The 27356-nt window shown below is 42.9% G+C and overlaps 1 protein-coding gene across 1 annotated transcript in view; it reads right to left on the bottom strand.

The window, feature by feature from the left end:
• AOAH (acyloxyacyl hydrolase) overlaps positions 1–5594 on the bottom strand; it is a 156453-nt gene extending 150859 nt beyond the window's left edge. Inside the window, exons 1-2 of the mRNA XM_090048689.1 lie at positions 5540–5594; positions 5051–5205 (exon numbers count right to left, since the gene is read on the bottom strand). Coding sequence (XP_089904815.1) covers positions 5051–5204 — 154 coding nt within the window. The 5' untranslated portion in view covers position 5205; positions 5540–5594. The remainder of the gene's footprint in view (positions 1–5050; positions 5206–5539) is intronic.
• Positions 5595–27356: the final 21762 nt, after the last annotated feature.

Raw genomic sequence — 27356 nt, 5'->3', positions numbered from 1 at the left:
ATTAATTGTGCCCTATTCTGACTTAATTTAATCCATTTCCAAGCCAATTTCTAATAAATTGAGAGCATTCACACAGGAAGTTGATCAAGAATAACCAATCCACTTTAAAACCATACTTTCCCTTAATCTGTATTAAGTCCCCCATGTAGGTAAGCCCTTAATGTCTTAGCCATTTGATTAACATTACCTGAATATATTGGTAAATCAGCTAAGAATTAAGGCCAACAACTTGTGGATTCAACAAATCCAACACTGGTCTAAACCACAGTCCTTAATCTGACTGTACTGCATAGTAATGCAATACTTGTCTAGCTATTAGAGAACTCCGTTATAAGAAGAAGCCTTAGGATATGCAGGAAAATCAGAAAGCAGCAATAGTATGCATGTCTTGGCTGTCTCATTTGCTGTAGCCCAAGGGTAAGGGAAGAGAACTCAGTAGAGGAAGGCCTGTGACACATAGGTATGGCTATGAGGGAGGCTGCAGGCCATAATTATGGCCAGTAGGGCCACAATTAATACAGTGTATAGGCAGAGGCTCTGAAATGGTCTTGGAACAGAACGTCTTCAGAGAATTTGTTACCTGTTGACTTGGGTCAAATTCATTCCTGAAGCCAAAAAGGAGGTAGAATGAATGCAGTTGTATGGAGCTGTGAGAATACCAGCTAAGGTTCTGCCCAGCATTGTTGGGAGTTGTGGGTTCTCATCTGCCACTGACCTCCTGAGTGACTCTAAACAAGCCAATCCAACCTCCGAAGACCTCAGCTTCCCCACCATAAATGGTAAGAAACCTACTTCTTTATTCTGTGTTTAAGTGCAATGAGATCCTTGGATGAAAGCATCAGCTGAAGCATTTAAAATTATTAATAAATAGGAATTGTCCACCTTTTCTGCTCTGTGACAAATACACAAATGCAAATACAGGCTATTCCATGGCAGATGATACTTATTTTCCACAGTACCAAATGTATGCATTTTTCAAGAGCTCCTGCATATCTAGATCACTTGCTGTGTAATGGATTTATATAGGCTTTGCTATTCTAATGCCTCACCTACCAAACTACCCAGAGGCTTTGTGGTCTTAACGATAAAATACACAGGGATTTGATTTTGGGAGCATCTGAAGGAAAATTATTCAGATTTTAGTTTCCAATTCCATTTTTATAATGTGTAATTATATTTCAGAAAGATACTGATGTATGTAAAGATTATTTTAGGTACCTACATTTGAAAACACTGGCTTAAAATGTAACATAAAATATTAGGAGAAAATATACTTTATGTAAAGTATTTGTATACATTTACAATTTACCTGGGATTTGAGCTGTGCTGCCTGCTGCAATATGCTGCTAAGCAAATTATTAATATGAAGATTGTCAGTATAACTCAGTGTAGGTGGGGCTCAGCATGTTATACAAGAAACTGAATACACACATTGGTTGCATTTCTTGCTTTCCATGCCAAGTACTGCATGATATCAGAAACAAAATTGTTCTGTTCCAGAAGACAATATCCTTATTCATTTTCTCCTCTTGATACTGTATATAGCCTCTTATAGGAATGTGCTCCTTCAGTTCCCACACCAAAAGGTTTACAATCATAAGATGTTACAACTGACAAAACAGAGTTGCAAATTTATGACTTCTAAAAGCATAGAAACTCATTCCTTTTGAGTATGTGCTGTACCTTCTATTACTATATATTGTAATAACTTATTTACATGAGTGAAACACAGTCAAGGGACTCAAGCAACTTTTCATGATCATATCATTCAAAAGAGCCAAAAGGTAATTTTTCCCAAGGAGAACAATGCCTTTAGATGAAGGGAAATTTCAGGAATTTCAATCTATAATCAGTAATATCTTCATACATGCCCAAGTGCATGTATAATGGTACACATACGTAGCATGTACATAGATCACATACACTGATGTATGGCATTTTACAGAACACATTTTGGATTGTAAATTACATTTTATGGTCACAGACTTCTAACGAAATTTAGGCAATGAACATATAAATATATATATACTGGCTTAATCTGCCTTTACACCTGTGTACATGTGGAACAGATAAATGATGTGCAGCCCTACACCAGTGTAAGCCACTCCCCTCCATAAGAAGACTGAAAAATGGCAGTCACTACATCAGTTCTGGCTATGGCAACATTTGGGTCACGTGTCTGTGACATTAGGTTCTTTGGTCACCTTTTTGAAAATTTCTTGGAAGTTAAACATTCCTGAAAAGAGGCTTAGAATGAAAATACCTCTTCAGCTTTTCTATAGTGTCACTTCCAAAGTGGTCTACACCTGGGATTAATATACACATTATTGTATCATGTTTTCTTTGGATACATTTGAAACTTACACTGAGTATTGACTCAGTCCTGCTCACACTTCCTCCTTCCAGAATTATATTTAAATGAGTAGATTTGCCATGCCTTTACATTGGTTTACCCAATACCAGATTTGACCCCAACTTTCAGTCTCTAATAAATGGTGTTATTACAAGGTTTCTCCATATAACTTTGTGCAGCACTCTGAGGACAATCAATTGTGTGTCAAACTGCTTGCCTAGACAAGATAACACACAGCTATTTTGTTACAAAAATTTTTCTAAAAGCCTCAAATTGTGTTTGGCACGTGCCAAAAAGTTGCATTAAGGTATTAAGACTGCAAACAGTATTCACCTTAGCTCTAGAGCTTGCTACTCGACAATATATATTCACTCCTATATCCATGCCATAAAAAGGACAACTAGACAGAGACAGACCATTTAAGTAATTGTATATCACAAATTAACAGGGTTAGTAATTTACACTTTATAATATTGGAAAGCTTGGAATCAAGTGCTTGGGTTTCCACCTGTTTTGTAAGTTAGTGGCATTGAAAATACCTTTGGTTTCAGTAGGGTACCCTCTGCTACCTTTGAGGACATCATTTCTAAGGTGGGTGCAAGAGATCATTAGGAGAAGTTGTTGAAAAGAGCAAAACAGCATTATATTGGGTCTGAAGAAGGTGAAATTTGTCTGTGCTGCTGACCCATGAAATGTCATTCAGCTGATGATGCTGATTAAAAGAGATTCTGTAACTTTCAAAGTCTCTCCAATAGGCACCTGCCCATCTATTTTTGATGATTTCAACAATGCATTTTTATTTTGCAGTTAAGAGAGGTGTCGGTAACCTGTTTTGGTCAAGCATCAAGGTCTGTGGTGTTATCTGAATGATTTCTGTGTCACTATTGCCGTGCAACAAAGTGCCCCTTTGTTTCATCAAAAATGAGCACTCAGTGCACTGACAGAATTTGGCATGTCTCTTCAAAGAGTGAATGGATATCACAGAAAAAGGTTCAGTGATTCTGGGGATTGGATGAGCTTTAGATATTTTTCCTTTCAATTCTATGACCCAGTGCAGCCACCTGGGAATCAGATACAGTCCTATGGTTGTAAGCGTGAGATAAGTGGAGAAATAGAATAAAGGGCATTATGTAAAAAATGGGAAAAGGACTGAATTAAAAATCATTTCTTGTAAGCAAACTAACTCCTTTACCTGTCCTGCTAACAAGTTGGAGTAATAAAAATGAAAGAATTTTTAAAAGACTGTTTACTTTTCTCAGCTTATGCTGCTTGTTTGCTATTTGCATTGCTGTCAGCTTGGACAATAAAAGTAAATGAAATCTATTTTTATTTTTATTAAAGTTTCATTTTCAGGTCCTCAGTACTGCAGGGCCTGTGTTGCAGATATGCTTGAATAATGTTTAATTATTTTTTTTAAAAAAGACAGTGGGTTTTTTTTCTTCTTGTTGGTTTGTTTTGTTTTCAAAAGCTGTTTTTTTACAAAGCCTAAAGATATTTTCTCTTGTTTTCCTCAACTGTAACAAAAAAAAAGTTTTGATTGAAAGTAAATGGCTTCCCTTACATAGAGTGAAAAACAGCAATTTTCACCTGGCAAATATGTGGCTTTTATGTCCTGAATGATTTAAAAATAGGACAAATAAAACATGCTTGATCATAAGGTAAAATTATGTATGTTTTGTCAGTATAAAACAAATTTAAAAATATACACAGCACTGTATTTTTCTTGATTGACCAGTTCTCCTACCTATTGCATTTCACACAGTTCAAAAGTGCCCACAGCTGATTCTGACTTGAGCATTTATCAAACTCACTACACTTTGGGACTATATTGGCTGAGGCTATAGGTCCAGACATGTTTGCTAATGGAGATATGCTTCTCCAGACTCAAAAGGATGATATTTGCTCCACCTCTCATGAAGACAGCATAATATAATATAGGTTGAATACCCCAGGGGAGAGAATGCACCATCTCAGCCTCTGCAGCTACTCCTGCAACCTGGAAAAGCAGCTGCAATCCCTCTGTGCCATGTGTATGGAGAGGGTAGTGAAGGCCACTGGAGAAGCAGGGGTGCAAGGCTTCTCCCCTTGCATTTGGTTATGCTTCTTCTTTGGCAGGGGACATGCAGCATGCACAACTTCCCCAGGAAACAAGGACTTTTGTAACATCAAGAAACTTTGCACACACCCTTCCTACCAAGATAGATCTCAACATATCAGAAAGCCTTGGGTCCTATTTCTTAAGACAGATCTATTTCTTAAGACAGTTTTGCCAGGAAAAACCCCTTCAAAAAGAAACATTTGGCTTCTGAGGGGAAGCTAGAGGAATTCCTCATCTTTATGATGAAATAAAACACAGCAATATTCATTCAAGCAATTATAATTATTAATAGCTATTGACATCCTGCTTTCAGTTGCCCAACTAATAAATGAGAACATCAATATACCTCAAGCATTACTCCCCGCAGAGGGGAAAATGTGAAGTTTGGAAACAGCAGCTCCAAACCTACGTCACAAACACGTCAGACCCTTTATTAGACTCGGAGAGTTTTAAGGCAGTTATTTCATGGAAGAGTGCTGCAGCAGCCGTAGATGCTGTGATAGATTAGGCATGATTTATTCCGTCTCCACATTTCCTTTGTTTGCCAGCGTCGCAGCTACTGAACTAGTAAAGGGAGCGAGCAAAATTTGAATACATACCAATGCAGGCAAGGCCTTGGTGGCTCCCACTGGTGAGGGGGGGCACTGGTTGGTGGGCACTGCCAGGCAGAGCACAGGACGTGGTGTCCTTCAAATGAACTATGAGGACGAGGGTGAAGAATATGGGAAGAAACAGTTGCCCAAGCCCCCTCATCCTAGGGAGAGAGAGAGAAAGAGCCATGAGGCAGAAAGAGAGGAGTCAGGGGCACACATTCATTCCCCTGCTAACCAGGCAGGGACTTGCACACCTGTTTCTTATTCACTGTCAGGGGAGAGAGAAACACTCAGTTATGGCCCCACACAGGTACTCAGGGAGCTCCTGGTTCTCCACCACTGAATCCCAACCCTCATGGGAAGGGACAGTGCCCTATTACATACATGCATTGCGGGGGGGGGAGGGAATACACAAGCAAAGAATCACCCCCCCCACTCAAAACTGTCTCCCCTTATTCCTACACACCTGTTGTTACCCTTTTCTATCTTCCCCACCTTTTTTCCTCCTGCTTGTCTTGGAACAGGAGGAGGCTTGTATAAGCTGGGCTCTGGCGTGACCTGTAGCAGCAGCAGCAGCAGCAGACTAACTGATCTTAAAACCACAGCAAATGCTAGAGCCTGTTAGAGTTAACAGAGCAAGATACTTCTCTACACAGCTACTGTTGCAAAAAAAAAAAAAAAAAAAAAAAAGAAACCCACAAACTACCTTCTATTTCTGCTCCTGACCTCCCCTATGGAAACCAATAGAAAAACCCAAACCGTTCCACTGATCTCTCAGGTTGCACCTTCCACGTTGTTAGAAATAGGGAATATTAATAATAATAGATAATACCCTCTGAGTCGGTGTCTCGCTCACTGTAAATGGCACGGTTCTCCGTATTCTTTTTCCTCTTTACTAACAAGTGTAGTTTGCTTGTTGTGGGGGTGGGAATTAGATTGAAGGGTGCCCAGCCCTGTATTTCACTAGGGCTTTCAATTCTCCTGAAATCTAATCATGAGGAAAGAAAAGAAAGCAAAGCCAAGTTGCCATGGAATGAGAACAATTGGATTAAAAGTAGCTGATGGTTTCAAACCAGACATGGACACCTCTATTCTCATCAATGTTTGCAGAGTTTGTTTACACAGACAAGTTTACATGTTTAAAAAACCCTGTAATTTCCTGCTTTGACTGTCAGAACTACTAAGGGGTTTGGTGCTTTTTTAAAGAGGTTTGCAAGAGGGATTCAAATAAATGCCTCTGTCTGAAGTAAAAATAAATAGTAAAATGGCACATTAAAATGACAGAACATTACACATGATATGTCCTCAAATATCTTAATCAAAGAAAAATGGTCTTTGGGGTAAGACACTTATCATGGACTAAGGAGAACTGGGTTCACCAGCTTCCTGAATGCCACTGGCTAACTTATTCTCTGTATGCCTCAGTTCCTCATATGATAAACAGGAATGAATGTACTCTCTTTCCTGTTTTTCATCTTGGCTTATAAATTCTTACACTCTTTCTCTTGCTATATTTTTGTGCAATTTGGCAGGTATTCAATCTAGTTTGGGGTCTCCAATACAAATAACTTCAATAAATGCTGATGTCCTTTTATATGGGAACCACCAACAAATGCTGGTGTCCTTTTATATGGGAACCTTAGATAACAGACAGCTCAAGAACTGAAAGTTTCCATTGATTTTAAGGAATAAACACAGTATCCTGTTGTATCAGGTGCTGATCTGATAGCTGTGGGAAAGTTGATTGAAAAATGTAATCTGAAAGCATCTCACAGCAGATTGTAATTTGCATTCTTTAAACCAATCTTCAGTACTATAAATATATGCTCCTTGTCCTCAAAGAACATTAAAAAGAAACTGAAGGTAATAGTTATAATTTGAATTCTTCAGACTGGTCCCTGCTTTTCTTGGAGCTGGCAGTCAGAGGAATAACTAGGAGTGTTGGTACCCTGGGTGGGGGAGGAAGGAAGAAGCAGGTGCTACATGCTACTGCTTCACGCAGGGACTGCTGTAGCTGCTATGGCAGTGCACGCTCCCTGAGCATAGTGCCGGCTCCCAAGCGGATGCCATTGCAGTACACCCTCTAAATTGGTGTCCTGGGCTGACGCTATGCTTGCTTACCCCTAGTGCTGCTATTGCTGGCAGTCTTGCCTTTCCTTTGAATAACAGCCAAACACATGTTTTTTCACATGCCAACCTATTGAAATCTGCTGGGTTCCTCCCCACCACATCATTAAAAACTCACTATAAAAAGACAGTGATGGTAACTCTGCTAATCACCCATGAAACTTTTTTCACTTACGTTTGAGTTGGTTTCTAATGAGGCTTTGACATCCAGGACAGGGCACTTCGTACGCTTCTCACTTTAAGAGAAGAGGCTGCTGGGAAAGCAGCCTGCAGGTGCAGCAGGGGCCAATTAGGGAGTCACTTGACTAAGGAGGGGATTGGGCTTGAGCTATATAAGCCCAGGGGTCTGTAGCCCAAGAAGGACGGCTGCCAGCAGGGCACTGACCTAGGAGTGGGGCCAGGGTGTAGGCAGACTAAAGGTCAAGGTCAGGGATCACAGCTGGAGCCCAAGGGGGCCAAGGAGCCCAGAGCCCAGGAAGGGTGTCTGACATCAGGAAAGAGTAGTACCCAATGGGAGTGAGTATTGGGGAGAATGGAGCAGAGCCCACGTTTAGGCTTGCTCTCAGACCCTTAGGCAGCCTCCTTTTAATAAAACACTTGCATCAAAGGTGAGGTGGGCGAGCAAGGAGGGGAGGGCATCCTAGAGCTGGAGCCAAGCAGGGATTGTATGGCCCCCAGGGGCCATCACGGCCACCCCTGGAGCACAAACTTGCTACAACGTCCTTTAAAACAGTTGATATAGATTCATGGGAGGCTCCCCAGTACCTATATTTTAGGGCTGCTCCTATTTTATATCTAGAGCAGTGGTTCTCAACCTTTGTAGTATAAAGGCACTCTCCATAACTTCTGAGAACTGAGCAGCACCCCATTTCTAAAACTAATTTATTTTTACAGTGCTTAGCTCCTTGTGGAAGGGCGGGAGAGTGGGAGCAGGGAAGAGCCTGAGACTGCAGGCATCCCCTCACACCTGCTCATCTCCTAATATATCGTGGTACCCTTCAAGCGGCCTGGTTGCTAGTCACTGATCTAGAGCAAAATACAGAAATAGAGAACAAGACTCAGAAAGTTCGTACATAGAGCTTTGTTTGCCAGATCATCAGCTGTGGCTGGTGAGCTTAAACCATAAACAGATGTTAGCTCTCTCCTTTGCTCAGTTTAGTTACCTGGCAGGATAACTCAGAAATCCATGTACCAAAGATCTGAGTGATTGTTTTCTCTACGATTCATGTGTTGTGAAAACTATTGAGCTAATATAAGAACCCAGACCTTTAAAATATATAATCTGATCAGGCAAATAGGACATTAACGTGCTCACTGTTAAAGTTAAGATGAACATTTGACTCCTCAACATGAAACCTTTCTACCTCTCGCAAGTGGCTGCTTACAAACATGGAAGAAAAAAAGAAAACAGAGCTTTACTTTCAGCTCAGCACGTCCCTGAGCACAGCGCATGCCCAGCTTTAGCTAAGAGCACCAAAAAGACCTGCAGAAGTGTGCAATCTATACAGACACTGGGGAGTTGGTCAAACTAATGTGCTTCCTCTTCCAGTAAAGTGCTGTTTTGTTTTTTTCATGTCTGTCAGCATCTAGGCTAGTATTAACCTAGATGTTCATTTTCCTCTCCTGCTAAGTGTATTTTGAACCTAACAATGGTAATAGTCCATACTTAAGATTGGACATTATGGCCTTACTGGTCTTTATGATCTCTGTATTCATTTTAGAACAGCAGACGAAGAGCAGATTACATTGCATAGTTCTAAATAAGAGTCTGAATTAGGTTTAACAGAAGAAAAATGCCTTAAAATTCCTTCTAAACTAAGAGACTCACTGAGGCTGTAAACTCTTTGGAGCAGGGTCTGTCTTTTCATGATTTTTGTATATAATCCAGGACAATGGGGCAGCCATTTGTGACTGTGATAGCCTTGCTACAAGGTAGTGTCACTTTACTACAAATAAATAATAAAACAAATAGTATGAACTACAATAGGCAACATCCTGCCTTCCACAGATTGCTGAGGAGAACGCTTACCGTCTGAGTGACACCTCCTGGAGTTACGATACCTTTGCTAACTAGACCATACCTCCTGTTCCTCCCAGCAGCCAAATTTTGGCTGATACGTGTATGAGTGCATTTGTTGATGGAAGGAAGGCCTCTCTGCACCCTTGTGCTCCTCTGATGCCTGCACAGACACAACTAGGATTTCCCTTTTAAGAGGTCTATACACAATTAAAGAGTCAGGGGTGGGGAGAGGGAGGCTGGAATGAAATCTTGATGTCTTGCTTTAAGCTAAAGATGATTGTGCTATAGCCACCTTTAGAACTTTTTGAGACTTTATACCTGTTTTCCAGGTCTGAAAGCCAGTGACTGATTTGGATCCTACACAGGCTTTCTGAAAGCCTGATGCACTTCTTTTCTGTTGTTCCTGATCATTTTACTCTGCTTTATTCATTTTACCAGGGCTATTCATGGGAGTAAAGTGATAGGATCAATAGCTAAAATGTGTCATTCCTAATTGAATGTTAATATAGAATCAGTGACAACAGAGATGCAGGGCATGTCTACATGGCCTCTGACCATGGTAGGAAGCACAGCCTGTCCAGTGTAAAATGAAGATGATAGTATTTATCTCACAGAGGAGCTGTGAGGATAACTACATCTGAAAAACTGTGAAATGCTGAGATCCTGTGGTTGAGGTTTCAGACACTGTAAGGCTGGAATTCACTAATTTAGTGTGCATGCTCCAGCCCCATACTGGAGCACAACACTCTGCAGGAACATACACAAGTGTCAAAGTGGAGGTGGGAAGTGTTCGGAAACTTGTACCCCAAGTGACACCAGCAAGGCAACATATAAAAGCTCCTCTGCTGTTAACCTTACCCTTCCAGTAGGGTTGCCAACTCCGTTCAATCTATTCTGGGAGGTTTAGGGACAGACATTACACACAAACTGGTTTAAGTGATCAGAAACTGGTTTAAACCTGTAACAGCAGATGTTCAGTGCACATAAACAGGTTTGAGAATTGGCTGAAAGTGGTTTAAGAGAAACCTGGTTGAATGTAGTATCAGACTTAACAGATTTGGCTCAAACCAGTTTATGCAATCTCTGTCCCAGACCCCTTGCTGGTTTAAGATAAACCAGATATCCCCAGCATCCTAGCATGTTCTCTGGGCTGGGCAGGGCAGGGCTCTTTGTTCCACAGCAGGGCTGGCCCCTCCCCTCTGCTGCCTGGCTAGAGCTCTGGCAGAGGCTGCAGGATGCTCCCCGCCTCCACTCCCTGCTAAGCAGGAATTCCCCCCTCCCTGCTCTGTCTTGCTGAGGAGATATCTGTGTATTATCTACCAGACCACATGCTGGCTACAGTCTGTGCTGAATCAACAGGTAGCTGGTAATGTCCCTCTGTTGTTTTCTTAATTGGGAGATAAACACTGTTATTAATTCCCAGCTGGCTAATTACAGCATCTTGCCAGAGCCTGGCTACACCCCCCTGGCTACGCTTCTATGCTGTGGAAGGAAGGGAGGGCTGCTCTAGTGCCCCCCAGCTTCTAGCATGAGTCACTGCATTTCTGCCATGTGCCTGCATTTCTGGCATGTCTGTTCAGTTATAAAACTGATTTAGCTTAGCCAGGTTAGACTATCCTGCAAAGATTGAATCAATTCAGACTCAGGCTTTTTGACTGTCTGTCCCTAGCCAATGAGATTAATGAGTCATTTCATCAGGACATTACTATTACATTTTTAAAACCCACTGGCCTACTGTATAAATCGGATTTGACATTTAATATTTATTTTAATGAATGAATCATTTATCTCCTGGGTGACTGTCAGCAGTTTCCTGGAGATTTATATCTAATTCCTGGAGACTCCAGGGAGATGCTGGTGGAAGGTAATGGTCCAACTTGACTCCTAAATAAGTGACATGGTAACAAAGTTTGGTTTCCAATTTTGACTTTTTTTCTTTCCTCGTTTGGTTGTTGTTTAGATGGAAGGCTGTTGCCACTGTTTTAGTGAGGCTGAGCTGGAGCTGCTATTTTTGCAAGTAGCCAGCAAGCGTGTTCATGTCTGATGTCAAAGTGGATTCAAATGGTTCCCATTGTTTGCTTGATTTGGTAAGAACCAAATCATTGGCATAACCGTACTTCTTGGACTGGGTGTCAGGCAGGTTGACCATGTACATATTGAAAAGCAATGGAGAAAGTACCGAGGCTTGCAAGGACACCATTCTTAAGGTTTCTGGGGTGGCTTTCCTGTCCATCATAGTTCTGAAGCATGAGCATAACAAAACTGACAATCGTTTTGTCAGGTATCATTTGGAGGAGCTTGTAGTAGAGGCCATGGAGCCAGACAGTATCATATGCAGCAGTTAAATCCACCAGGACAGCGCTGACCTTCTCCCCAGCCTCAGTGCCTTGAGTAAGGAGAGTTAATGCCTTGAGTAAGGAGAGTTACCTGCTCTACTGTTGACCTTCGGCGTCTAAAACCAACTTGGCTTCTTAGACAGCTGCAGATAAATTAGGGGGTAGACTTCGGCATAAATGATCCATTCCAGTAGCTTGTATGGAATGCACAGGAGGGAGATTGGCCTATAGCTCTTTGCATCATCATTGAGCTTGTTAGGCTTTAGGACTGCAACAACTGCGGCCTTTCTCCAAATGTGAGAGATAGTGCTACATTTGATGCAGCTGGACCAGTCAGTAGATAGCACATATCACTGGCAATTCTTCACAGTCCAGGATAACTGTCTTCCATGATCACTTTATTTGTGGCTCCAAATGACGGAGCCATAGATCATCCAAGATGGACAGACTTTGTTGCAAGTCAGGCATGTGTTTCTGCATGGGATGGGTGGCTCTGAATTCTTGATTCGGTTCATGACATACTATTTCTTCCACTCCCACTTTTCCTATTATCAGAATAAGGGCTCAAAGTACTGAGATCCTTGCAGAAGACTCTTCCTCCATTTGAGGTGGTCCTAGGCAATAGTCTCCCACAAATTGATGTTGCATTTTTTCAATTTGGCCTTAATGATGTACTTGAAGCACTTTCTCTGTGCTCTTTCCTCTTAAGCATATGCCTTGACTGACCTGGGAGAAAAAAAATTGCTTTGGGAATCTGGAGTCAGACATCTGAATGATGTGGCCAGGCAGCAAAGTTGATGTTGGATGATCATTGCCTTGATGCTCATGTTGTTTGCTTGGAAGAGGACACTAATGCTGGTGTATCTGTCTTTCTCACTAGATTCAAAGGATCTTCCACAGGCAGCATTGATGGTACTTCTCCAATGACTTGAGGTGTCTCTGGTACATTATCCATGTTTCAGCTCCGTACAATAGATCACGACTGCTTGATAAAGCATGAACTTGGTCTCAGATCTGATGTCTCGATCTTCAAATCCTCAGGTGTCTTCTGGTGTCTTGCACTTTTAAGGTGATGTTGGATTTCTTCAATGGATTTCTTCAGTCTTCTGTAAGAGATGGCTTCCAAGGTACAGGAAATACTTAACATTCTCCAGAGTCTCACTGTGAATCTGATTTACCAGAGCTGGGGACAGCTTAAGAGCTTGCTGATGGAGGACCTTGGCCTTCTGAATGTTAAGCGTCAATCCCATTTTCTTATATGACTAGGTAAAGATGACATCAATTGCCCGAAGGTCTGCTTCCAAGTGAACACACACTACAGCATCACCAGCATAGTGGAGCTCAATGATTGAGGTTGGGATGGCCTTGGTTTTGGCTCGGAGTCAGTTGAGACGGAACAGCTTGGCACTCAAGAGGACATAAATAGGATATGGGTTTTGCAGGACCAAGAAAGCTTGGTGTTGTGCCTTGTTATTGTATTTTGGTAACTCTTCTGCTTAAGTTACTTTATGTGGCTCTGTATATCAGTTCCCAAAACGTACTATAAGCAGGGGTAGGTGGCTGATAGCAAAAGCACTGAGCACCAATTACACTTGTTTCTACTCAGCCAAAACCTGCTGCTAGTGGCTGAGACAGGGTTAAATCTTTAACAGCAGAGCTTGCAAGAAGAGAGTGAGTGACACTGAGGAATGGACTGTGCCTCTCTTGAAGGTCTCTCAGAGAGCCAGCTCCTGGCAGCCATTTCAGCATCCAGCCTCGAAGTCAACTTTCCCATCTAAAACTCACCTCCCAATTCTGTGTGGCTAATTTTTTGGGACAGGGGTGCATGCAATAGGCAGCTAAACATGGTATTTGATTTTTAAAGTATGAAACTAGTTCCTCCTTCCTCTCATATATATGCACAATGTTATAATTATGTTATCATTATTATTTTGGGAGGTTGGTTTTATTTGACATGTCATTCCTTCTTTTTAAAAGAATGGGCATGTGTCTCCTGTTCCAGAAGAAGGAAAATAAAAAAGAAGGAAAGAAATCCTTAGAGAACCAGTCACCATCTTTGTATTTTCATAGCATCACTCTTAATGCCCTTTGACTCCTAATTTCTCACTGGTTCATTGCCTTGGTTATTTTTCATTACTGCTCTCACATTTTCTGGGACTGTCATAATCATCTCTGTGGTTGGTGCATTATCATGGCATAGATGAACATTTCTAAGGCCCCATGTGGATTTTCTACAGTGCTACATCCAACTGAGTCATTCCCCCTGCCCCAGTTTTCTTATCAGTTTCTGCTTGTGGTTCAGGTTATGCATCTATTTCAGACTCTCTTTCAATTTCCCTGTCATTCAAAGCTCCAGGGAAAGCATTCAAACCAATATTTTTCTACACTCATATCTGAGAATTTGTTCCCAGCTATTACCAACCTGTAGATGAGATGATCATCCTTTATTCTGTAACCTTTAATGAAATTAACTGTCTTAGCCTGAAAGAGCTGTTGATATGTATTGCATTTGGAAATGTAAATTGCTGACATTAAACAGTTTGGTTTCAGGTATGACAAAACATGTGATCTTTTGAGATTTTTTAGAATAAAAGACTAGTATAAAATGTTACCATGCTAATAAAATATGCATTGCCTTTTTAGCCAATCATCTTAAAGTTACTTACATCAGCATAGTCATACTGTAATAAAATCATGTTAACAACCATAAGTACACAGTACCATATGTTTGTAGGGAGTTTTACAGAGACTCTGCTCCTGCATTTGGATCCATTTGGGCACAAGCTTTTGCCTACCATGTGGTTACTAAAATGTGATTCTGCTTTCCACACATGAAACACATCCAGAAGAATAAAGGAGTTTGAGTCATTGATGAGAAGATGTGAAAAGGGAACCTTCAGAACAGGGGTTGTCAACCAGGGGTATGTGTACCCCCAAGGGTACTTAGAAAGGCCATAGGGGGTACTCACAGGTGGGCTGGTGGGCAGGAATGGAGCACACCCTGGGGTACAGCGGTGGCATTTCCCCTGGTGCATTCCCAGGCTTTGCCTCTTACCTGGAGGAGGGGGACGGGAAGGGAGAGGGACGCGCCAGGTGCCACTGGCCCCATGCAGCACACCATGGCGCCTCCCTGCCCCCCATCCCAGCTCACTTTCCTGATTGGCCACTACCCCCTTACAGCAGAGCTGTGAGGGTCTGAATGGTGGGGGTGGGGTGGAGAGTGTGTCTTCTGCCTGCCTTCGGCGGTGCATGATTGGCTGGGTGTAAGGCCCATCAGCAACCTGAGGAGCTGTGAATGGCCCAGGGAAAGTGGTGTGGTGCATGATTAAATGGGGCAGCAATGGTAGCAGTGGTGGTGCCTGCATGTGAGCTCCTCCCCATTTGGCCCTCCATCCCAATGCCACTGCTACGTGCACCCCTGGGAGGGTACGGGGGGCACAAACTGGTGGATCAGCATGTGGGGCAGAGAGGGCTGTGGGCTGCTGCAGGCTAGGGCTGGAGCAGTGCTGGCCTGTTCCCAGTGGGGATGTTGGGCTGGGCTGTGCTGGGAGGGGTTGGGGGGCTACAGCAAATTTTGGAGCATCTGTAGCCCCTCCCATAGCCCTGCTTCCAGTGCCACCGCCACCAGCCCCAAGCGTAGCCCGGCCCATTCTGGCACAGCCCTAGCCCCAGACTGCAGCCACAGTCCACCCCACCTCTGGTGCAGATCTGGGGGGCACATGCCTCTCATACCTCCTGGGGGTACACATAGTGGTGGGAGCCACCACCCCCCTGTGCAGCTCAAGTCTTGTGCCCCACTCTGGTTCTGCAGAACCTGCCCCAGCCACAGCCCCTCTCCCTCCCTCACCTCATCTTTCCCTCCCTCACTTTCTTTGTGACTGGGCTTGGTGAGGGGGGTAGATTGAGACCCCCACAGCTCAGGAGGGAGTGGGGCAAGGGTGAATCATTCACCCCCTGTCCCTCCCACCCGACTCCCTCCTGCACTGTGTGGGGTCTTGATCTCTAGCCCCACTCCCTCCCTCACTACCATGGGGGTGCAGATTGAGGCCCCTGTGGTGAGGGCGGGAGTGGGGCCCAGGGTGCCCCCTGAGCCTTGGTTTATCCCACCACCGGGCCTGCGCAGAGACCCACTCAACCCAGCCCCTGCTCCTGCCTGTGCCCCGCTCCCTCCCTCATCATGGGGGCCTCAATCTGCCCCCCACAAGCCCTTCTCCCACAGACTTACCTGCTGGGGGGGAATGTGTACACTCAGCCACCCCAAATCATTCTTTCTTTCTCCACCTATGCAGCACCTGCCCCAGCGCCACTCCCTCCCTCACCGTAGGGGCCTCAATATTCCTCTCCCCCACTTAAAAACAAGACAAAAATATAAAGGGGTACATGAGCTGAAACTTTGAGACAGAAAGGGTACACTTGTTAAAAAAGTTGAAAACCCCTGCTTTAGAACATGAATGTGATATTATGAATAAAGCTGAGAATACTGGGGCAGATTTTCCACTGGCTTGCAATTTGTGTTGTGATTTACACCTCTGCAAAGTGGGTACCAACTATTACCAACTCAGAATGGCAGCTATTTGCTCCTATTTTACACTGTTGTAAACAAAACTCAGAGGTTACAAGGCACCAGAACAGTGATTTGTTATCAGGGTGCCTTGCAAGTCTTTCAAGGGTACCAAAGGGTATCCCACAACATTAGCACTATTAGGTATACAAACATGATTCATAAGAAAAAAACATACATTTCAAATAGGAATCCATAGTGTCAAAAATGTTTTGTCCTATTGTGGTTTTTCCTAGTTCTTTGCAAGGGAGGGTTGCTTTGTTATTTTTCTGTAGTCAAAAAACTAGTGAAAGAGCTGACATTTTCTAAGGGGGTATCTTGTGTCTAAAAAGACTGAGAACCATTGCACTCGACCAACAAGTCCATTGAACTGATTTCTTAAGAGCTACCAATATAATCTATCAATTCTATTAGACTAGGAACAATTTAATAGACTTCATAGTCATTAGGGCTAGATAGGACCCTGCAAGTTCATTGGGTCCAGCCCCCTGCCCAAGGGGCAGAAAGTCAGCTGGGGGTCAGATGACCCTAGCACAATAAGGATTCAAATCCCATTTGAACATGTCCAGAGTAGGTGCTTGCACCACTTCTGTGGGGAGTCTGTTCCAGACTCTGGAGACTTGGACAGTAAAGAAGTTTTTCCTTATGTCCAGTCTAAAATGGCCTTCCAGCAGTTTGTGACCATTGGACCTAGATTTCCTTAGAGGAGCCCTGGTAAACAGATGTTCTCCCAGGTCCTGATGTATACCCCTGATGTACTTACAGGCTGCCACCAAATCTCCTCTAAGCCTACGTTTTTCCAAGCTGAAGAATCCAGTTTCTCTCAGCCTCTCCTCATAAGGACACCTCTCTGATCATGTGTGTGGCTCTCCTCCACACTCGCTTAAGCTTCTCCATGTCTTTTTTAAAGTGTGGAGCCCAGAATTGGATGCAGCAGAATTGGATGCAGCTGCAGCCTCAACCAAGGCTGAGTAAAGCAGGAGAATGATATCTTGGGTCTTGTTTGAGATGCAGCATTGTATTGGTGGCTCATATTCATTTTGTGGTCAACCACGATCCCCAAGTCTTTTTTGGATGTAGTGCTAGTGAGTGAAGCACTGCCAAACCTCTAGGTATGGTGTGGGTTCTTTCTCTTGAGATGGAGCACCTTGCATTTCTCTATATTGAAGGTCATCAGGTTTTCATCTGCCCACTTTGTGAGCCTGTCTAAGTTGGCTTGAATCCTCAGCCTATCCTCCAGTATAACCTCACTTCCCCACAGTTTGTCATCTGCAAATTTAGCCAGTCTGCTTCTGACACGTGAATCCAGATAGTTAATAAATATATTAAAGAGTATTGGTCTGAGTACTGAACCCTGAGGGCTGCCACTGGTCACCATGCACCATGCTGACTTGTTTCCATCAACTATCACTCTCTGGGTCTGACCATGGAGCCAGTTCCCCAGCCATCAGACTGTGAGGTTCCCCAGTTTTGCCACGAGGACATCACAGGAGACCAAGTCAAAGTTTTTTAAAATCCAAGTATATGACATCAACCTCACCCTCCCTGCCCAGGGTTATTGAATTGAGTGTTGAATTATTTCAATACTCTGTTTATTGCTGATTGTTACAATAGAAAACGTTGGCTTAGACAGATAACATAATCTTAAAATAATCTTTAGTTAAGCTTGCAATAGCACAAAGATTGACTACATTTTTCCGTCTAATCTTTACTTCATTAATGAAAATAAAATTAGCAGTGCTCTCTAGTCTTTGTCTGATACAGGATGTATATAGATGAAAGATAATTATCCCCACGGTATGGTTTACAGAACAGAGATTTCAGAAGGAGCATTTTTGATGTAAACTTTAGATGATACCACTGTTTAAATGTATTGTTTGAAATTTGTAACTAGAACTCTTGTGCTTATAAAAAGAAAACATAAGGAATGTAAGTAAAATACTTTCTTAATGGTATGAGATAATCAATTTACAGGGTTTTTTTTTTTTAAGGAGATGTTTTCCTGGTTCTCACAGGTGATTTATATCTGCAGAGCTAGGGACAGAAATTACACATAAACTGGTATAAGTGACTGGAAACCAGCTCAAATCTCTAACACAACAGAAGTGTAGTGCACATAAACCACTCTCAAAATGTCAGAAACCAGTTTAATATAAACCTGGATGGATGTAGCATCAGACTTAAATGACTTAGGTTAAATCTGTTTATTGAACATCCATCCCAGATCCCCTCCGGATTCAAGTTAACTCATAGTCCCCCAACTTCCCAGGATGTGTTGCACCTCCCCCATAACCTCCCCACCCTTGCAGGGTGGGAGAGTCAGCCTTGGCCAAATTGGCTGCCTCCGCTGAGCAGGGAGGTGTGCTCTAGCGCCCCCCGGCTTCTCGCCTGATCTACTGCAGGTATGTGACTGCATTTCTAACTATCTGTACTGGACAACTTCCACCAGCAGAACTGTTCTGCATGGTGAGTCACGTCAGTGGTCCATATTTAAATATACAGAGGCAGAACAAGTTGATATTAAGCCATTCATTAAACAAGTCATTAGTCATTCAGCCATTTGCAGAGCTTCCATACAGGAATGCGGATGTGGACAATGTACACGTGTGAGACATGGACAATATACAGGAGACACCTCAAGTCATTGGAGAGGTACCATCAGTGCTGCCTGTGGAAGATAGATACACCAATGTTAATATCCTCTCACAAGCAAACACCATGAGCATTGAGGCAATGATCATCCAACATCAACTTTGCTGGGATAGCCATATTATATTATCTAACTCTTTGGCTCCAGATTCCCAAAGCAAATTTTTTTTTCCCAGCTCGGTCAAGGCAAATGCTCAAGAGGAGGGCAGAGAAAGTGCTTCAAGGATGTCCTCAAGCCCAACTTAAAAAAAATGCAACATCAACATCAAAATGTGGGAGACCAAATGGAGGAAGTGTCTGTTGCAAGGATCTCAGTATTTTGAAACCTTATGACAACAACAGGAGATGGAAAAGTGGGAGTGGCAGAAACAGTGTGTTGTGGACCAAATCAAGAATCCGGAGCCATCCATCAGGCATGGAAACACATGTCTGAGTTGCAACAGAGTCTGTTGATCCTGGATCAACTTCATCAGCCATCCTCAGACCCACAGATAAAACAATCATGGAAGACAAGCATTTCAACTGTGAGGGATTGTGGTAGAAGAGGACCAGAAGAATGTTTCCATGCTTTCAGAAGTGGAGATTTCTAATCCAGTGTCCTAAAGATACTCTCACTTCATTTGCCCCCCCAGTGAGAAATGTTCCTCCTGTTGCCAGGGGCTACTCATGTTAGAGTTTCTCCTCTAAAACATAAAATTGTCATTGTATGAAAGGCATTGTCTTCCAGTTTGTGAGTGAACACGCTCCTGTCAAATGCCAATTCTTAGTGATTACTGTTTTTTAGCCTTGCTTGGTGCAAAAGAAACTCATTGGGTATGTCTACATGTCGCCCTATGTCACCGTATGACATGCTATGGTGATGTAGTGATCTTGTGAGTCTACATGTGATCAGCAGCTACTTCGCCATAACAGTGTGCTTCCTTGTTTTAGTGCATTGCTAGGGTGAAGTAGGAGTCTAACCAGGTGCCACATGCAAGGTGCCGTGTGGGTGGTTACTGCGCCATGCTTAATACTTCCTTATGGAAGTATTAAAGCATGGCACCATAGCAACATTGCCATATGGCGAAGTGTAGACGCGCCCATTGTTTATCACTTGAGAGCCACTATCATATTGTGCAGCCCTGGCCCTTTAATAGCATATAAGAAATACATTTTATAGCAAATACCACAATACATGTAGACAAAATAACGATAAGATTAATGCAGCTTGGCATTATTTATACGTAAAGACTACACATGCCATATCAATTTAATAAACTCAGGAAACCATGCATGACAACCCACAACCCCCCCCAGAACACAGTAAGTACTTTAATGCCTGTGGAGCTGCTCCTGGGTTAGTCCCCTGTATATGGTAGAAAAATACATTGGGAAGGGATCTCAATTCCCATATCATTGGTCCATCTTACAATTAGTTCATCCTCACAATACCCCTGTGCACTGGGGATTTTTAAGATTCATGCATCACATTTTCTTCCTTGCTTCCTGTTGGCTCATTAGCTTCACAACCTCTGGAATTGAGGTTGTTTGCTTCAGAATTGCCATCATATATTTTTGTCTATAAGGTTTATTATGGCTTGCAGTAGCAGAAAAATACTCCTTGCATTTATCAGTTACATATAAACACTGCTTCCCCAAATGTTTCCCTGATTTCCTGATAAGGTGGATGGCTAGAGTTCAAGGTAAGCTTGATAAAGTTAATCTTCTTTTAAGAGGACTAATTTTGGAGATTACAAACCTGAATTCTCTCTCACAACCCAGGACTAACCCCAGTGGAATTAAAATAGCAGTATGATCAGTGTAAATGAGAGAAGAATTAGGCACTCCATCACATTTCCCCAGTCCATCAATCCCTTCAATAGAAAATATTTCCACTTGGTTTCTGCTACTATTGCTTCTGTTAGAATCATTAAATCAAACATCAAGATACCGTTCTTTGTGCTCTGTGGGATAGCTGACTGGTTGACTGACTCATACACTCATTATTAGCCTTCTGTGGTCCTTTTCAGCTGATTTAACTAGCTAATTCAATAAAATATAAATAGCGTTTCAAACAAAAGTATACCCTCTTATAAACTTTTCTAGTACCTTTGCTACTCGTGTTTCTAGATGCATAAAAGAGAGGTATAATACTTTTCAATGAGTTATTGAATCCTTTTTGAAATGTGATGTATGCTTGGTATGAGGTTATTAAAGTGTGAGAAATATAGGCATATGCATTAACAAAGTCTAGCCAAGTAAATTGTTTTTGTCTGCTTCTGCTTCATAAATCAATTGATCCAACATGCTAATGTGTTCCAAGATTTCTGAAAGCTGGCACTCCTTTTTTGCACAGGCAAGTCCAAATACATACTGACCATAATAAGAAGTTTTAAAAAATTTAAGCTGAAGGTGGCTGAACAGCAGGAGAGCAGGAAGAAAGTCAATGAATCTCCACCCTGAATCCTCTGCTTGGTTCTTCTGGAATATATGCATGCAACAGGCTTAGCTTGAAAAGCAACTGTGTATATTCAGCTACCACAAATGATTGGTTTGTAGCATACCTAGACAGAAAGAAATGGGGACGTCAGTTCCAAAATACAAGGCTTCACCTCAGCCTTTTATACATTGGTTATTTACATCTCACAATTTGTTTCTGGCTGACAAGCATGCATCTAGATTAGAGCAGTGGTTATTGTACCAACCACAAATATAATTTGCTGAAGGTAGTAATTACTGAGCAATATTGTGCAAGCTTTGGCCTTCTGTTCTCATGCATTCGGTATCTGCAGGATTGTACCTACTTTTTCTTTGATTCAACAGTATTTGACTTGTTCATGAACCAGACCACACAGCCTACTAGTCCTGCTTACATTAGACTGACTCAAACAATGTGTGATATAGTTTTTACTTCTGGTCTTAAATTCTGCTTACTTTGTTTACATACTTCAGTCAGCAGTTTGTACCACAGACAGATGAATAGATTGGGGACATCACCAAAGTTCTGTGGTTATATTATTTTCCCTCGCACCTCTGGCTACAACACAAAATCTACAGAATCTCTATTTCATTGCTTTTTTCAACTAAAAAAAAAGGAGTTTTTCACAAAGAAACAAAAAAACTAGGACTTACACTGTATCCTAAAAGTCAATAATTTTGGGGGTGTCCAACTGGAGATTGTATTTACGTGCACAGGTTTCCCCTAAAAATCATTCCTAAGTGGGGTATTTATTTTTTTCTTCACTGGATCAGAAGAAGGGAAACACTGTACTTTAATGGCTACAAAGATGGTTCCCATTTCCCTGGCCCCAGAAAGAAGCCACTGTGGAATTCGCAGTAGTTATTGGCTGAACATTGTAACTTGTGCTGGACAATTGAGTTGTTGGTCTGTAGTGTCTCGATAAGGTTCGTGATGTGGAACCAGGACTATTATTTACAAGAAATTATAAAAAAGTATTTAAAGTAAAGAAGTATCAGTCTTGCTACTGCCCTTGCAAGGGCCTGAAGCTTCGCCATGTTGTTTTCTGGTCACACCAAGAAGTTTGTACTGTTTCACCCAGACTATCTCCTTAGATACCACACTTCATGAAACCCTTTAGGCTTCCAAGAGGACTTACTCTATGTCAAAGTCAGCTACGACTCTGGAAAAATCTTTCTTTCTGTATTCTACCTTCCAAAAACAAGGTGTATATCTTATTTAGGAGTGTGTGGTATGTAAGAAAATATGATAATTCCACAAAGTAGTGAGTTGTGACATTTCTTATTTATTGACTAACAGGCATTTAAATGAGTGAGGGTCATGTCACTGAACATCAGGGCTCCCTCAGGCTAAAACAAGAAGCAAATGCACGTCAGTATGGTAGCTGCTTCCCAACAATGAGAAGAACCCAAGAAATGTAGAGGAGAGCTTACAGAAAACAAAATATAATCATAAAGTTGTGTCCACCAGCATTTATTATATACACTGCTAAAGTCCCTATTGGTTTGATAGCTGGGTTTAATTTAAAACAATTTATGTGGTATCAGATTTCCAACAGGGGATTGATTCTGACCATTGAAGAAACAGAAATGTCTGTCTACATAAAAGGTGGTGTACAAGACAGGAAGTGTTAGGGGACTCAATTTTGCATTTAGAGCTCCTCTTAATTAGTTAAAGCAGTAATGTCCTAGAAAGTAAGTTGTAGATTAATGTCTTATTATCAAGATGAGGGGCATGACCTAGAAAGAGTTTGGGTGCACTAACACATAATAAATAATGTGGGTTGGACAGATGGCCAGCTGATTAGCTATCCAGATCTTTTCAGATACATCCATTTTCTGCCCAAGGCAGTCCCTCTTCTTACCTTCTCCATTTCTGAGTGTAACAGGGGGCCTGCTCGAGGCCGGTCCAACCATGGCCCACCCACTTGTCCTTGGGCTAACCGCCCACCATGCTTTGATCTTAATTGATTAATAAAGATGTAAATTAAGCAGGAGGCTGCCCATTCTCTGCCCCGATGCCAGGGGGGTGCTGTCTGCAGCTCTGTTCCTCCCTTACACTACAGCCCAAGCCTCGCAGATGGCATCTAGGTGTTCTCATCATCACCGGCCCCACACTGGGCCCCAGAATCCTTCTATCAGGACCCCTCCAAAATCCCTCCTTTCAGGCAGCCTACCCTGCCTTCATTCAGGCTATGTAGCTCCCTGAAACTATTTTCCCCTCTTGGGTGTGGTCCCCCTGTGACCTTTGGCTACCAGCCCTGGCCCTCAGAAGTCCCTCACAGTGGGCTCCTGGCCCTTTAGACTGGTCTGGTCCTTGCCCCAGCATGGCCCAGTCAAGGGTACTCTCTTGATAAGGTGGAGACTCTAGCCCCTCACTCCCTCCAGGGGTCCACCCTCTGGGCCCTCCACATAAAGGGGTTACCCACCTACTGGTGGGAGCTAGCGGTTAAGGTGCCCCGAGCCACCCTTCACTGGGGTGATCACTGGCCTGGCATTTCCTGGGGGCTCCCGTGCCACTGAGAGCCTCACCAGGTCACCCACTCCCAGTAGGGTGAAGTTTTAGGTCATGCCCAGGGCCAGGAGCCTCCTAGCCATCCCCTACAGCTCCTCCCTTACCTCCAGATCATATCAGCAGCCCTCTAGCCAAGAGATGTTGTTGCTTGCCCTCTCACAGCTGAACTGCCCTGTTTATATGGGCAGCCCTAAATCTAAAATGGCTGTCCTCATTAAGCACCTGGCGGCTGCCAGCTCCAGGGTCTTAAAGTGGCAGGCACACACAGTGCCCTGCCACACTGAGGAAGCTGTAACTTGCAGGACTGGGCACAAATGTTTGCGCAGTGTGGAGATCTTTGGTTACAGATTGTCAGACTCTGTAAAGTATGCTCCTTCAAGGCCTACACAGATTAGCCTTTCCTGCCTCTGGCTGAGCAATCAAAGATATCTTAAAATGAATCTGAGCATCAGAAAGTGCTAAGCTCTGGTCCTCTGAAAATCAAATCTCTCCAGAGTGCTTTATGTTGGACACCCAAAATGTCTGGTCAGTCTGCTGTATTTGGGCATTTCATGTTTCTGTGTACAGTATAACCTCATAAATCCAGTTTTCAAAATTCCAGATTCTCAAAAATCAGGCGCTTCTTAAAAATACACTACATCAGGAGTAGCGGTGACCCAACCCGGAGCAGTGGCCGCACGTGGAATGTTGACGTGTGGTGGTGGATGGTGGTGACAGCCACCATGTGCAAGCTCCACCCCCCCCGTGTCTCGGGGGGGTAGTGGTGGGCAGCCATGGAGTGGGGGGAGGGGATGGGGACAACTAGCAGTGGTCAGTCCCAGAGCAGTGGCCACACAGTTTAAAAAATCTGAATTTTCAGATTTCCAGCAGGTGCTAGGTCCCAAGGATGCTGGATTTATAAGGTTATACTGTACAAGGAAATTTCTTTAAACTACACAGAGAAGTGAAGATACTACCTAAAGCAGGACAAGCAAAAGAAGTTTACATAAGACTACAAGAAAACTTATGAGAAATATTTCCTATACATATAATCAGTGTCATTTCCTTCTTTTCTTGCTCTAAATCTATTGGCATATACTGTTTTTGAAAATAATTTTCAGTGATGAAAAATTCATTATTTATGTGTCTTCATCATTTCATTCCTTTAATCCTAGATACATCAGTTTCTTTTGATGAGCAGAGGAAATGAATACAGTCACTGGAGATAAAAGGAATCTGTAACTTATCTAAAATTCAGTATCTATGTGTACCAAACAACTATTTATGCTTTCAAAGAGATGACCTGTTTCTGCTCCTATTACACATGCTCAGGGACTTCCTGAGGCAGGAGAACTTTAATCTTCACCAAGGAAGGAGTACATAGATAGTGGATCAATCTACTCCCCCATATCTTTTTGTCCCTAGCCAACATTATCTGCTCGGCAGGGCCACATTGTTCTCTTTAAGCTCCTGACTCTTTTCTAGTAGAGAAGTAATGGAATTTAATCAGTAAGGTCTGGATGATAGCTGAAGCTGATTAGTGTTGCAGGGGACTTGAAAGGGGACTGTCCTTATGGGATGTTCCCAGACCTTGGTTTTAGTTCTGTAATGACAGCGAGGAGCTGTGCTCTTGCTATTGCACCTTGAGAAGTTGGGAGCACAGGGTTTGCTCCCATTATGCCAATCAGCTAAGCCAGTGCATGAAAGGGGATAGCCACCCACACCTGGAAAGGGAAAATAATAGATCCTGTCTAGAGCAAAGGGGAACATAAGCAATACAATTCCTCTCCTCAGCTGTTCTGGAATAGTGCAGTGTTTCATTCTCAGCCACTCACAGGCTGGGAAACCATAACCTAATTCTTACTGTTTGTTAAAGTCTTGCTAGGCCTTGGATAGAAGATGCTGTCAGAGTGCAAGATATGAGGGTTATTCTCTACTGTTGTCCTAAATCGTGTAATTTTTGGACTGGTATATTTAGATCTCTCTCCTTCATACTCTGCTCTAGCATTCAATTATCACTGAGTCTGTATGTGCAGTATGAAATTCACCCCCCGCTCAAGAGAAAACTTGAGCAAACAGGCCATAAGCATGCCTGGGGCTGGAGGAAGGAGGGGAAGATAGAATCTACCCCAACCAGTCTGTGGATATGCTATCTGAGGCTCTCATTTGAAGGGCTTTCCTGTGGAGCAGCCCCTTTGTAGACCACTTCTGCAGCAAAGAAGGCTTGAGCGTTCTCCTGTGTTTACTCTCCATATATATTAGGGCTGTGCAAAGCTTCAGACCCTGATTCGATTCAGCAGAAATTTGGCCTGATTCAGTGGCCAAACCTTCAAATTGAATCAGGAGACCTTTTAATCTCTTCAAAATTGATTCAGAGAGATTTGTAAAGATTCAGAGATTTGAACATAGACACAGCTTTAAATGTTTTTTCTACATACCTCAAGGTACCAGGCGGCTCATGAATACTGAGATGCTGGGGCAGATGGAGCATCCTACAGGAGCGTGGGGTCAGGGGAGATCCCCAGCTCACTTGGCAGCAGACCCAGAAGTAGACCAGAAGCACTTCCAATCCACTTCTGGGTTCACCAGGGAGCATGCAGGGGCTCCCCTCATTGCCCCCCAGCTCAGCGACTGATGCCTCCTGGGTCTGGGGGGGCACCCGAGGTCTCCCCATGGCCAACTGCCAAGCCAGAAGCAGCATGGGGGGGGCCCTCCAGCACACTCCCTGGTGGAACTGGAACTGAACCAAAAGTACTTCCAGTCCACTTCTGGGTTCGCTGCCGAGCACGCAGGGTAGGGGTCCCACACTCCTGTGGGACGCTTCATCTGCCCAGCATCACAGTGTTCATGACGCATCTAAGAAAAGCATTTAAAGCTGTGTCTATGGCCAAAGCACTGATTCTCTGAATCAGTATCGAACCTTCAGAGTCAGATTTGGCCAAATTGAACTGGGGACAATGATCCAAATCAACGAATTGAATCACTGTCCCCGATTCAGGCTGAATCTGAATCGAATATGGCCCGTTTTGCACACCCCTAATATATATGTTCTGATCATAAGGGATAGAGAGAAAACGGCCATGTCACTCTAACCTCTCTCAAAAGTTCTGTGGTCCTGAGCCAAACTGGGATGGTGTAAGATTATTGCTTGCAAGTAAATGAATTATTCACTTCCTCAACTCCTTCTGAATACAGATTGGTCAAGGAGGACCTATTTAGGATTCAGAGAAATTTATAAGATTTCATGCTGTCATCCTAAAAAATGTCTGGCCACTCAAGACAATCACCCTTTTTTTTTTTTCAAATTGTGGGAGCTTACTTGTGTCTCTTTCTTTAAATGTGGTACAGGCATTTACAATGTATGAGAGGAGTGATAGAAAGCAAACTGTAGTTACTAAAATTTTACGTGGTAATTGCCACAGATTGCAAAGTAAATAACTTATAAATGATTTTCCATCTGATCATTATTCTGCACTTGGCTCAGATAGAAGTGATACTACTCCCATAGGGCAAAACCATCTTTTGTGGAGATGATTGCCGTTTCACATTGCCTACACATAGGTACCATTTTCAAATACTGTCTGACGTTATGAGCTGTTCCTGAGGTACCAAAAGCTTTCTTCCTGCATGAAAACACACTTACTTTGGTTGACCTAATGGTTAACTTT

Source organism: Crocodylus siamensis, chromosome 5 (genome assembly GCF_052110815.1).
Source record: "Crocodylus siamensis isolate JL-2025a chromosome 5, ASM5211081v1, whole genome shotgun sequence".
Lineage (NCBI taxonomy): Eukaryota > Metazoa > Chordata > Crocodylia > Crocodylidae > Crocodylus > Crocodylus siamensis.
Note: the sequence above shows the minus strand (reverse complement) of the source record. Positions and strands in the feature narration are given on the sequence as shown.